This window comes from Acromyrmex echinatior, chromosome 6 (assembly GCF_024713525.1).
Source record: "Acromyrmex echinatior isolate Ae372 chromosome 6, ASM2471352v2, whole genome shotgun sequence".
Taxonomy (NCBI): Eukaryota; Metazoa; Arthropoda; class Insecta; order Hymenoptera; family Formicidae; genus Acromyrmex; species Acromyrmex echinatior.
In genome coordinates, this window is record NC_141857.1 from 10,522,178 (window position 1) to 10,536,678 (window position 14,501).

General features: G+C 37.2%; 1 protein-coding gene and 1 pseudogene across 1 annotated transcript; both read right to left on the reverse strand.

Moving 5' to 3' along the window:
* Positions 1-7,020: 7,020 nt before the first annotated feature.
* LOC147909409 (uncharacterized) lies at positions 7,021-9,481 on the reverse strand. The gene has a single exon (XM_087407199.1). The coding sequence runs from the start codon at positions 9,474-9,476 to the stop codon at positions 8,916-8,918; it is 561 nt and encodes a 186-aa protein (XP_087263325.1). The 5' UTR covers positions 9,477-9,481; the 3' UTR covers positions 7,021-8,915.
* Positions 9,481-14,057, reverse strand: LOC147909410 (uncharacterized; annotated as a pseudogene).
* Positions 14,058-14,501: the final 444 nt, after the last annotated feature.

Below are 14,501 nucleotides of genomic sequence, written 5' to 3' on the forward strand. Positions count from 1 at the left end.
AGCGAATCAATCGCGGCGGTTTTCTAGCGGCGGAGCGTCTCCTTGGCGGTGCACTAATAGCGATGCGTTGACTTAGAACAGCGGAAAACTGAGAGCGGCGGAAAACTAAGAAAGTCGGTGAACTAATAGTTGCGGAGAACTAAGAGTTGCGGAAAACTAAGAGTTGCGGAGAACTAAGAGTTGCGGAGAACTAGGAGTTGCGGAGAACTAAGAGCGTTAAGAGCGTTAAGAGTTTCGAAAAACTAAGAGAGTTATTGCTACTCGGTTTTGCCTTTTATGCTCTTTTGAGAACAAAGGCTTTCTTTTGCATTCGCCTATGAGATTTTTACACATTAAAAATTTTGACATGATCCTTTGTGTCGGGTGGCGATTGGCGATTTCGCGCGCCACGGCCAAGCGGCATGCTATTGTCATGCGCGCCCGTTAAATCTGGATTCTTGATTGGAATGAACGCATATTACGCATTTTGAGTCACGCGATCGCGCGTGCGCGACGACCGATCCGAATTGGCCGTTATAGCGGTTGAAATTTGCGTACGTGCGACGTGCGGTTTAGCTTGTTGTTTTTTGACGAGGTGCTTTATCGACGAGGTGATAGCCGAGTTTATGTTTTGGAAACTTCTAAGGACGCTTGAGATCCTTCTAGAAGCTTTCGATCCATATGTCGCACGAACGCCAAATTATGTACATGTTGACTGTATCTCGAACAATTTCCAATGTATAAGATGCTTACGCCCTCTGAGTTAATATGATCATGCAGGAAATTCGATCGATTAATTATCGATATTTTTATTTCGTTTCCTACATTACCATCTTAACGTGTATTAGAGTCGATTCCACAAATGTAAGATTTATTTTGGAAAATTTTCCAATTTTAGAATTGAGAAAAAATAAACATAATTGAATTAATCTTATATTTGTAGAATTGGACCTTAGAAATACAATTGTATTATATACACATGCAATGTAAGCCGTGTTCCAATATATACCACCAGTAATAAAAGTTTGTAATATACATAAAATACAGATTTTTAATTAATAGTTATATCGATACGAAGCCGTAATAACACTTTTTTCTTACATCCAATGCCATTTAGGTTACGATAATATATTATCAATAAATGAATACGACATTGCACATACATAATGTAACTTTTTTTACTCTGTCTAATAAAAAGAGATAAATACTTATAGTACTTATACTTATTAACTATATATTACGTCCTTTTGATTATCGCAAAGCATTTTTTATCGCATCCTCTTACAGGCGCAAAGCGGATCGAGAGCCGGTACGACATGATAGGGAAGGCCACTCTACGTTCCAAAGACGGCGAGAGCCCCGGATAGGGGCTCCACGAGGCGGCCTGAAAAGGACTACCGCGATATCTCAAATTTCGCGCGCCAGGACATGCGACGCGGTTTCTGCGATTAGCGGAGCCGCGGGGCTACGCGCCAATCATGCGCGATAAGGCCCCCTCGCGAGGATAACGAGCCCTGCGTGCGCCCGGAAGGATTAGCGCCCGGCATTTGAGCTGTGGTCCGCTTGACGAGAGCACACGAGAGGACACAGGATCCCATAAGGTCGACTAAAACGAGCACCTGCGAGGAAGTCACGGTGAGACAAGCGTCACCTCTGTAAAGTCGCCAGTTTCCGCGTCCGGGAGGCAACTTATCGGATTTCTATCGTGTAATAGAGAGAGCACGCATTACCGTGCACCAGAGTTTCGCGGAATTCGCGTACGCGTATCGCCTCCCGGAACGGCCCTTATCGTCGGGATAATTCGAATGCGTCCGCCAAGGCCACAGCCTCGTCACTCGTTGTCGGTTTTCTTTTTATCGCGCATCATATGTTGCGTCGAAGTTCCGTGCTGTAGTATTGTTGCGTATCGTATCGTCTCGAGTATCTGTAACGTAAGATTTGCATGTTTATTCGGTCCTCTGTGTCATAGCCAGTAAAGTCAATTTATAATAGCAATTGATTAAAGAGTGCGTATTCTGTCGTATCGAGACTGTAGTGTCGAGTTTGCACGTATGCGAGCCTTCTCTGCATTTCAGCTGAGCAGCGCGAGGTTCCGCGAGCGCGCACGAGGTTACGCCGTGTCCACGCTACAAGCTGCCGAATTCCTTAGCATTTGCGAGGCGATTCGTATAATTCGCGAGAGTATTTCCGTGTGGCGTGAGCTCGTGTCGCGAGAATGTAACGAAATTGATACGCCTAGTGTAAAATCTCGGGGCTTATGTAAATCAGTTATTGCTCTCACGTAGAGTTTATCGTCTTGGTTGTATCGCCAAATGTGAATGAGAGTCGAAGACTCATTTAATATATTTGTTACTTTTGTTATTGTTAATTTGTGTGTACTTTATTCTTGCCCGTACTCGCTCCTCCAAACGATCTGCTATCCTCGACCATGAACCGCCCCCTCTGCCATTTCCGAGGCTGAACCGGTTGAGAGCCCATCGACATTCGCAGCTCATTAAAGATGGCATAAAGAAAATCGCTAATTTCTGGATTTCGATAATTTCTGGAAAGAGTGGCACGCTCGCTCGTGCCTGGCGCCCAACTATTGTCTTGTGATTATGTGCCGCTCTTGAGAGCGGTCGCGGGAAGACGCATTTCGGTCACGTTTCGTTTAACGCCACCCGGCATCCGATCTACGAGAACCTTAACTGTGAATGTGCGACGAAGTTGCGCCACGCTCGTGAGTGTGGTTGCAGATAATACTAACATTGTTATAATATATAACAAAACATTATTAGTGAATATAAATTATAATTATATTTTATATGTATTAGGTGTACAACTTTGCTTCCGCCGTTTTTTTCCGAAATATACGAGGCGTTATTGTAAAAAACTGGTTATACATTTATGATACAAAGAATTGTCCATCGCTGGCCACTACTTTCTCCTATCTTTCGGGCAGCATATGAATTTTGCGTCGAAAAAACTAATCACCATTTGAGGCGATCCACGAATCGATCCAATTTTTTACTTCTTCGTAAGACCGGAAGTGCTGATCAGCCAGGCCGTGTGCCATTGATCGAAACAAGTGATAGTCAGAGAGAGCAACGTCTGGAGAATACGGCGGGTGGGTAGGGCTTCCCATTTCACGTTTCCAAGTATGTTTTGACCACTTTCGCAACATGGGATCGAGCATTATCATGCTGCAAAATCACTTTATCGTGTCTCTGTTGTATTGCGACCGTTTGTCTTTCAATGCTCGGCTCAAACGCATCAATTGATACTGATCGCCTGTGATTGTTTCAGTCGGTTTTAACAGCTCATAATACACTACGCCGAGCTGGTCCCACCAAATACAGAGCATGACTTTGGAGCCGTAAATATTCGGTTTGGCCGTCGACGTGAAAGCATACTCGAGGACTCCCCATGATTTTCTGTGCTTGGGGTTATCGTAATGAACCCATTTTTCGTCCCCAATCACAATGCGATGCAGAAATCCCTTCCGTCTTTGCCTTTCAAGCAGCTGTTCACAAGCAAACAAACGCCGTTCAACACCTCTCGGCTTCAATTCGTACAGCACCCAATTTCCTTGCTTCTGAATCATTCCCTTTTGAGGCGTTTTGAAATGGCTTGTTGAGTCATTCCCAATGATTGTGCCAATTCTTCTTGATTTTGATACGAATCTTGATCAAGTACTCTTCTGCATCCTCTTTTCTGCATCTTCGAAAATCTTCTCTCTTCCACCGCTATGCCGGTCTTCGACGTCAAAATCACTGTTCTTGTAGCGTTGAAACCACTCACGACACGTTCTTGCACTAATAACGGCCTCACCATAAGTATTCGAGAGCATTCGATGAGCCTCAGCCGCAGATTTCTTCATATTGAAGCAGAAATTAAAACCTCCCGCAAATGACGAGAATTTAGCTCGTAAACTGACATTTTCAATCGAGAATAACTTTATGATGCAGACACAAATCGACTAATATTTCTATGGGGTTATGTTAACAGATGCCCAAGTTTATGCATGACGTTTATGATCTATTTATTTCGACCACCACTTACCGCTAAAGCCATTTATAGCAAAACGGCGGAAGCTAAGTTGTACACCTAATATTATAATGTACATATACACAATAATGTATCAAAATATAATTTTAATATTGCATATATCATTAATTCATTAACATGTTTATATGTCTTCACTAATATATCAATAATAGAATAATATTTTTTGTGTCATTGTGTGTGTACACAATATATTATAATACACATAAAATGTAATTGTAATTCGTATTCATGAATGTCTTTTTATATACTACATTAAAATTAAATTTTATACATCATTATTCACATTATAATATAAAATTTTAATAAATTTTAATTTGCATAAAAATGGATAGAGAATATCTGCATGAATATCCATATATATATATATATATATATATATATATATATATATATATATATATATGAAATACGTGTCCATATATTGACAATAATATACGAGATCTGTCCCAAAAGTATCCGACCTGCATTTATATCTTCGCGACCTCTACCGGGCAGGCACGTCAACAGTAGGACCTTACGAACTTATCAGTTGGTCGCCGACACTAATAGGACGTATAGTTCATATGCAGTGTATATTTGTTTACAGTGTCTTTTTCACGTTCGTCGGATTTTTAAGTAGCTAAAAATGACCGAAAAAGTTGAGCAACGAATTTGCATCAAGTTTTGCTTTAAACTTGAAAAAAACTTGTGCAGAAACTATTGAAATGTTGCAAAAGGCCTTTGGAGACGAGTGTATGGGCAAAACACAAATAAAAGAGTGGTATAAGCGGTTTAAAAATGGCCGCACGTCTGTGTCAAAGTCGGAGCAAAATCAAGTCAATGTTGATTGTTTTTTTTTATTATGAAGGCGTTGTGCATCACGAATATGCTCCTGCAGGTCAGACGATCAACAAAGAGTACTACGTTGAAATTTTGAAAAGATTGCATGATGCAATTAGAAGAAAACGACCGCACTTTTGGCAAACCGGTGACTGGCTTCTTCACCACGACAATGTTCCAGCGCATGCATCAAACCTTGTGCAGCAGTATTTATCAAAACACAGTGTTGTACAGCTTCGCCAGCCTCCGTACAGTCCCGACGTAGCTCCCTGCGACTTTTGGCTATTTCCTCGATTGAAAATGCCGCTTAAAGGACACCGATTCGACGACAAGAAGACTGTTGAAACCAATGCGACGAATGCACTAAAGGCGATTCCAATAACTGACTTTCAAGACTGCTTTGGGAAGTGGAAGCATCGATATGAGCTGTTGTTCAATCAAATGGGGACTACTTCGAAGGATGCCACCAACCGGATGACGAAGAATAAGCCAAGCGCCGAAAAATGGAGATAGGTCGGATACTTTTGGGACAGACCTCGTATGTTACATCTTGACTAAACCCTAAAATGATATTGATCATAGGAAAAAGTGATACTACAACTGTATATCGATATTGACTGCGAGTACTGAAAATACATAACTATAAAATACATAACTATAGATTTTCAGTATTGACAGTGTACATTGACACATGGGCCTAATATTTTTTCTATCGTACAATGTCATTTTAGGTCAGGATGTGATATGTATTAGCTATACATAGATATATTACAAATATAATATACATAGCTATACCATTTTTCGCTACGTTTAATAAAAATATGTAGAAGTTAATCGTGTTAAAATATTAGTGATGTACTTAAATATAATACACACATAGGCAATATTGTACAATATTGCATATATGTACTGTAATGTACTATAATATACATACGTTGCAGATAGAAGTTATCAATGCTAAGCTATTTATGCAATCCCTATGTTTAAATATGCAATATTAAAATTGTATACATATATAAAAAATATATATATACATATAATGCGTATATATATATATATATATATATATATATATACATATATATATATATATACACATAAATTGAGGATTTATCAGAGGATTCGTAATTTGATTATTTGTTTTAAGATGTTACGTGTGATCATCTGCGTTTGATTCTCGTTAGCTTTGATTTATGTTATTTGTATGTATATTATGATATTGAAAATATAAAAGCATATATCATTAATATTTGATCATAAAAAACATATCTCTTTTTATTAAACGTAGAAAAAAGAGGACATTAGTTTACACCTTTTTGTTATACGTAACAAAAAGAGATGAAGTAGCTACACACGTATGTGAATATGAATTAGAAATATATTTTATGTTTTGTAATGTGTGTACACATAATGCACGTAAAATATAATTCTAATATTCACTATGTGTCTATATTATATCTGCATGAAAAGCTAAGTATGAGTAACTTCTATCTCTTTTTATTATAGGCCTTCTACAATAACCCATTAGTTACAAATCAGAAGTTTGAAGCTAAAAATTCATCAATCACAGCCAATTTTTAGCGTCTGACTTCTTATTTATGGCTAATTTATGGATTATAATTGTAAAAGGCTCATAAAACATAATAAAAAGAGATGGAATAGCTACATATGTATGTGCAATGTATTTATGTACTGACAATACATGTTACATCTTAAGTTAAAATGACATTGGGAATAAAGGAAAAAGTGCTATTACATTACACGTGTATACATGTATTTCAAATACATGATTGCATCCGAAAATATATCTAAGTTACAGTCAGAGTGTTGATTTAGTAAAAATATACTTATTGTAACTTGCTGTTAGTCAACGTACACATTGACCTGTAAGTGTATACAGACCCCGAATTTAGGAGCTGAACATAAAGGTGACTATAACTAATCGTAAAGGAATGTGAATTGTAGTTGTATCGGCATGCATAGTACGCCAAAATATAATGCGTTGCCCTATGATTCATGTTCTACGATTCAATTACGATCATTCATGTGCTAAGGCCATTACATAACGTTTTTAGAAAAAACGCTTCAGACAAAAGTTGTAAGGTTCCGAAAAAGCTGTTTACTGATATTCAGTTTTTTTTCTTCATTAGTTTCTTTGTTTCGGTCATGTCAAGCAATTAGTTTTTGATTCCATCATGACAATGCATCTATTTACATTTCTTTAATTGCAGACAACACAAAATTCTACAAATTGGTTCCGTAATTGTATTTCACCAAATTTGATAATCGAAATGCCTCTGCCAATAAATTAAAAATAGTCAGCCCACGACGAACGCCTCTGACATTGGATAATAATTAAGCAAAGCATAATTTATTGTTATGTATAATAATATTTATGTTATATATAACATTTAACCATATCACTTTTTATGATAAATAAAAGTGATATTTTCACGAATGGTATAGATACTAATCTTTCCTATCCTGGTTTTATGGGATGCCTTCCAACAAGAGTCACAGTGTGACACAGTAGAACACGGTGAATCAGTCTTGTTGTTCGCCAATATACAAGGGTGAAATAATTACTGAGTCACTTGTTACAAAGCAAAGTAACCTTCTCTTATCAAAGGCAGACAATTTTCTGTTACTATATTTTTTTCATTTTGTAAACACAAAACACTATATGAAAAAAAATACACACACACACACACACACACCCACATATATAGATGGGTGTGTGTAGAACACTACTACACTACACTGAATTGACAATACTGTTGCGCGGCAATGATACTGTGAATGCTGGTCATACTATTACAGCTAATTGACTCGTATAACGCCGTTGTTTTCTACGCGCACAGCATCACGTAAAATGATGCATACACATATACACACATACATACAAAAAATTTTCACGTTTTACGTTTTTGCCTTAGGAAAAAAGATACATAAACAATGGAAACATCTAAGATACAATGATATACAATGGAGATATCTCCTAGATAAAGTCGTTCACAGTTTTTATCTAGAAGTGAAGAAATTGGATTAAATTAAATTATACATTATTATTTATTTTGATAATATACAATAGAATGGGCCCCTCTATCGCCCATTCCCGTGAAACATAACGAAACGTTTTCTCTCGTTTCTCCGTTGTTGTGCAACATAGGCAAATCTTCCCTATGACACATACTCATATTAAAAATATTTATGTCAAAGTTATGTATTTTCTTCTAATCGTTCTATCATATCACAGTGTATGATTACATTTACGTATAAAAGTATAACAATATTCTTTGAAATAATATAACTGTGCGGGAGTGCACCGCGCGGAAAGATTCGAGTGAGAAAACGGCACAGGGTTGATATGATAAGCGACAGTAAAGAGAACTCCGTTTCTTTGTAATTTAACAAAAGAATTTTCTTTAATATGCACAGTTACAAATTCAGAAAATATAATTAATTGAATATTAGATTAACAGAATATTAAATGCGGTCACTTCCAAATTGTAGTTGGAATCGCGGTGATGGAAAATCTCGGCGATTTTCGCGGCATTTCTCGAAAAGATTCGTTTTATAGCGGTTTTCACTAAGCGGTAGCACGGCGGTTTTACGAAGCGATATAGTAGCGAGATTATGACTCTAAGAACTCTAAGAACTTTTAAACTCTAAGGACTCTAAGTAAGAGGAGAGATCGAAGCATTTATTGCTTTCGGCCTGGGCTTTCTTCTTGGGAAAAATCCAATAAAATTTTGCCACAATCGTAATTATTACGTGGCATTAGGTGTACAAAATTGATTGGCGCTTTGGATTATTTTCTAACGACGTTCAACGTAACAGTCATGCGCGACAGAAAATCCGTGCGTGGGATTGGTGACAGCGCGTGACGTATTCGTCGGAGCGCGGCGCTCGCGTGCGCGAATTGAATTGTTCTAGAACTTTCGATTGTCCGTTGCCGGTAACGACAACTTGTTTGCGTGTAACGAATTGTTTTAAAAAGAACAAAGAACGACGAATCGCTTGCTTTTCTTTCGAATTACCGATCTCAAACAATAACATTCAAAGAATATTTATTCTTTGGGAAAAGGCAAGAGTGTATTACTTGCTATGATAGAAACAAAGTGATGTCTCATTAATTCAACGTTTTTGGAATATTTCTCTTTGCAAGGATTTTTATCCAAGGCTATATCCGTTGCAAAAGCCGCAGCATATATTCCACAAGACGTACCATCTGATTGCGTTTGAACTTTTTCAAACCATATGTAGGTAGATATTACTTGCGGAAAACAAGCTTTAATGTATTGTCTTTCTTTCAACGCCATTTTATCGTATGTATAGCCAGATATGCTACCATATACGTACAGTTTTGTTTCGTCAAAAAAGATGCAGCGCCAGTGAGCAGTACTATTTCCTTCAAGTATTTGAATACTTTTGCGATCACTGGCTATAATTAATTCTGGATATTTTATATAATGTACGCTTTGTATTTCGAAACAAGATGTTTTTGCCAAAATGCGTATGAAAATATCCAGTGAATCATTATTTAATTTACTATATTTAGACAAGACATTTTCTTTCACAAAAGAAAGAGGTATCTGATGCTCGTCTAGAACTCTTCTACGACTTGCCATTTCATCTGCTGTCGGAATATAATTAGTTATATGACTAACAATAATACAGTCTGGCTCTATCACAGCAGTAGAAACAGTAACTTTTTTCGGTTGAAATATTATTACATTTCAATCATTTTTTATTTTTCGTTTTTTCTTCTTCATCAACTGATTCTATTGTTATATGTTGTCGCTTTATGATACAAATATTTACACTTTTGGACAACTTCTCTTTCGCTTGTATTATATACTTTGGTTCTCTGATAGGCATATGTCTAATATACTGACTGTCCAAAATTTCAGGAACCATGCAGTCAAAATAAAAAGGTGTTAAAAAAGGCAACATTTTATTTTGCCAAAAGTCATTGTCTCTATAAACACACACTATTTTCATGCTTTTTGGTGTCCATACAGCGAAAATGCTATAATCGCACTGTGTTATATTTAATTGACCCAATACTTGATAGAAAAACCGATGATTTCGGTTCATTTCATTTGGATCTTTTTTATTAAAAATATCTTTCAATCGAGGCAATGTGTGAATAGCTTCCTCCGCTGTTAAATTTTTAGTAGAAAGAGGACATTTGATCTCCACTAGACTATCCTCCTCGAGAAGCCCATCAGGAGAAGCACCCAACCACTGATTGTTAGAATCAATAAACAATCCGCATAGTTTTATATCTTTCTTTAATATTTCAAATAATTTCTGTTTTGCCATTTCCTCCATATCGCGACCATATTTCATTGGATGCTGTATCGATGGATGGAGGAAACAAGATATTTTTGACGGTTGCTGTACAAGACGTTGTTGGTCTCATACGACATACTGCTCCGAAATTTGATGCTATCAACATTATTTTTCTCAGTGACAACCAAAATAATTCACAAAATAATTCACTATCACTTTGCTCTCTGGTTTTGCGTTCATTTTCTTTCCAGTTTCTGGCATTTTCGAACAATTCTTCCATATATCTTTGTTTTCTTTCTTCAAATATTTCAGAAGATACATATCTGGTTTTTGCGATTGAGGTCCGTAATAACCATCTGTTTCTATGTTTTTTTAAAATTTCTTTTGTTTTCCATCTACTTTGCGACATTCTCTGGTTCTATTTTGATTTGTCGTCACTTTTCCAGATTCTCGATAATAGAAGGAGCATTGTCACGTTTTTATGTAATTCTGTGAGAGCTTGTTGTGTATTATATTGAACAACAGTTGCTGCAATTCTAGTATTGTAAGAACCATGCGCACCATAAAACACGCGCTTTCCAGCAACTTCTGCGCAAACTATCGAGTGAAACGATTCTGCTAAATTGTTAGTCACATTGAGCAACAAACTGTCGGCATAAGCACTTAGGTATGTGATTGCATCCTGTATTTTGGGATAAAGACCGTACAATTTTAGATTTGGAACATAATTTTGGTTATTTACATCAGCGATGTTCTCGAATATACGGCCACGTTCCTTACACTGTTTGTGCTCCCCAAAAATATGGAATATTTATTATATCTTCTCGTAATTCCTTAGCTAAACGATGCTGAAGTTGCTCCTCTTTTCTTCTACATTCCCTTAATTGTATGTTACATCCTGATAAAATCCTCTTATTCTTCATAGATATTCTTCATAGATATACGGTTTATACTTTACTTTTATCTTATCGCTAGATTTTCCTATTTTATCTTTATTTCGAAATCGAAAATTCCTTTTCTCTTTTATAAAAGGGTATATTCAGTTTCTTTATTTAAACATTCAAACTAACAGATAGATCACGTTATATACTTTTATGCGCCATAAAAATTATCTATAGATTATTCTAAAAAGAATGTCTAAGAATATCACACGATCTTTCTCAAAGAAGCTCCCTCTTATATCACACGATCTTTCTCAAAGAAGCTCCCTCTTATAAAATAACAAATATAAAAGCATACTTTAACATTAATAATAATGTATATTATATTAGTGTTTAACGATTAAGTAATTAGCAGTAAAATAGAAATCTTCCTGAATGCAAGAACGAATACCTTTTTTTTCTTCTAATTTTCCTTTTTCTTTTTCTAATGAAGTTAAATTAATTTTAAACATATGAATGTAGTGAATTCGCCTCGCATAAAGGATATTAAGGAAAACCGAATTTTTATTACAACAAATTGTTAAAATTCAATTATTACTTATTAAGAATAAACTTGTAGAGTGGGGAGTAGGGCTTACGTGGAGCCTTGCTGCCTTATTTCAAGGAAAGCGCGAGTATATTCCAAATTTTGAGGAGTGTCGATTGGTTCTGAAAGGACACTCCCACACTCATTTTCAGAATATAAAAGGAGCTGTCAAAGACAGAACCTTGCGCTTCTTTTCCTATCCTCGGTCAATTCATCAGTCACCTAGCCAGACAGTTAGTTAAGGTAGGACACTATCAAGGTGAGAACTATCCTAGCGCTTCATCAGAACCTCACTTTTCTTTTTCGCATTGTAAAACAATTTTACCTATTATATTTACCTATTGTATTTACCTATTATATTTTTTACCTATAGCATTTACCTTTTTTAATAAACGATAATATTGAATCGAACCTATATCGACGGAACTTCTAAATCTCTAATCGGTTACATACAAGTACATATACCGGGTGTCTCAGAGCACCCGTACCACCCTTTTAAAAGGTAGGGATGTGTTTGTACAAAAAAATGGTTCAGACAAAATTTGCAGGATTTCGGGAGATCTATCTGATGGTGACCTTGAATTTGACCTTGAGGTCGACCTTGGGCATAACTCAAGGTCAAAGTACCGTTTTACAAACGTAAACCCTTATTCATGACATCACAAATGAAAATAGCGGAAAATTTTACGTCCGAATACGTTATCAAGCCTAAGTCAAAATTACCCTTAGAGATCATGTGGAGGTCAAGTTACTTTTAGAGCACCCGTACCAACCTTCTAAAAGATATGGATGTATTTGTACAAAAAATAGTTCAAACAATACTAGGTATTTACATAACTATGATGCATCCATCTGCTGGTGAATTTGAATTCTACCTTTAGATTCATTTGTAGTCGTGTACATCGATTTTTAAAGATTCCTAATTATCAAGATCTTGAACAGTCGATGCCGCCTGTGTCAGCGTTACCCAAGATGTACCACGTGGAGGTCACAAGGTCGGACTTACACCTCGTCGGGGTGCTTTTTTAAGGTGGTTCCCCTTGCCGTCACCTTTGTTCGTACGCATGTGTTCAGTCTAGATTTTCGAAGTGTCCTCCACGTGCATGTATGCAGGCTGTTATTCTTCGTTGAAAATCATCCATCACCCGACGAATTTCGACAGGATCTAGAGACTGAATGGCTTCTCGAATTCTGTTCTTCATGTCTTCTGAAGTCGTAAGTCGTTCGCGGTATACGAGGTCTTTTATTCTTCCCCACAAATAAAAATCCAAAATTGTAAGATCCGGTGATCGTGGTGGCCAGTTATGTGGACCATATTTACCTATCCATTGGCCGCGAAATATGCGGTTCAGTTGTTGACGAGCAATGACAGACGTGTGGGCTGGACATCCATCCTGTTGAAACCACATATTTAGACGTAGTTGAAGTGGAATATCTTCAAGTAAACGTGGGAGTTCGTTTTCGAGTAAATCGACTAAACTGAATTAAACTACAATAAACTAAACTAAACTGAACTGAACTGAACTCAACTAAACTGAACTGAACTAAACTTACTTGTTTGTTTTGCTTTTCTCCCTTTGCTCGCTTAAGAGTTTTATAAACTGTCGGTTTTTTTTTTAGGTGCGTTTTATACCTAGGTAGGTAGGTACTTAGGTATTTCAATATTCAGGGATTATTATTCATTTATAGGTAGATATGTCTTACTCAAGCGAAGAAGCTGCGTTAATGTTGTCGGTTTTGAGTAGGGCTGGAAGTTTTCGCGAAGCTGAAAGAATGTGGCGAAATGAATATCCCGATCGTACACCGCATTCGCGCAATGTTTTCAGTCGTTTGCAACGGCGGATAATTCAAAAAGGTATCGTCCAATCGGATTATAATAAAGGAATGCAAATTCATCGTCCGCTTCGTGCAGTACGGGCACCTGATATAATTGCTTCTGCTCTTGTAAATCCTACCGATTCTTTAAGAAGACGAGAAAGAGATAGTGGAATAAGTAGAAGCACTATCAGTAGAATTTTGCGAGAAAATTCATTTCATCCATATCGAATGTCACTTCACCAGGCCATGACATTGGACGATCATAGACAAAGACTGATATTCTGTAACTGGATTACTCAACAATTACCTACTTTCCATAGAAGTATCTTGTTTTCTGATGAGTGCACCTTCAAAAGTGACGGCGAAGTGAACACACATAATCTCCGTTATTGGGCGCAAGAGAATCCACATTGGTATCGAGAAATCGATCATCAATATCTGGAAAGTCAATGTTTGGTGCGGAATTGTTGATACGCATATCGTCGGACCATTTTTCTTTGAAGAAAATCTAAACCGTTTTCTGTATGTCGATTTACTCGAAAACGAACTCCCACGTTTACTTGAAGATATTCCACTTCAACTACGTCTAAATATGTGGTTTCAACAGGATGGATGTCCAGCCCACACGTCTGTCAACAACTGAACCGCATATTTCGCGGCCAATGGATAGGTAAATATGGTCCACATAACTGGCCACCACGATCACCGGATCTTACAATTTTGGATTTTTATTTGTGGGGAAGAATAAAAGACCTCGTATACCGCGAACGACCTACGACTTCAGAAGACATGAAGAACAGAATTCGAGAAGCCATTCAGTCTCTAGATCCTGTCGAAATTCGTCGGGTGACGGATGATTTTCAACGAAGAATAACAGCCTGCATACATGCACGTGGAGGACACTTCGAAAATCTAGATTGAACACATGCGTACGAACAAAGGTGACGGCAAGGGGAACCACCTTAAAAAAGCACCCCGACGAGGTGTAAGTCCGACCTTGTGACCTCCACGTGGTACATCTTGGGTAACGCTGACACAGGCGGCATCGACTGTTCAAGATCTTGATAATTAGG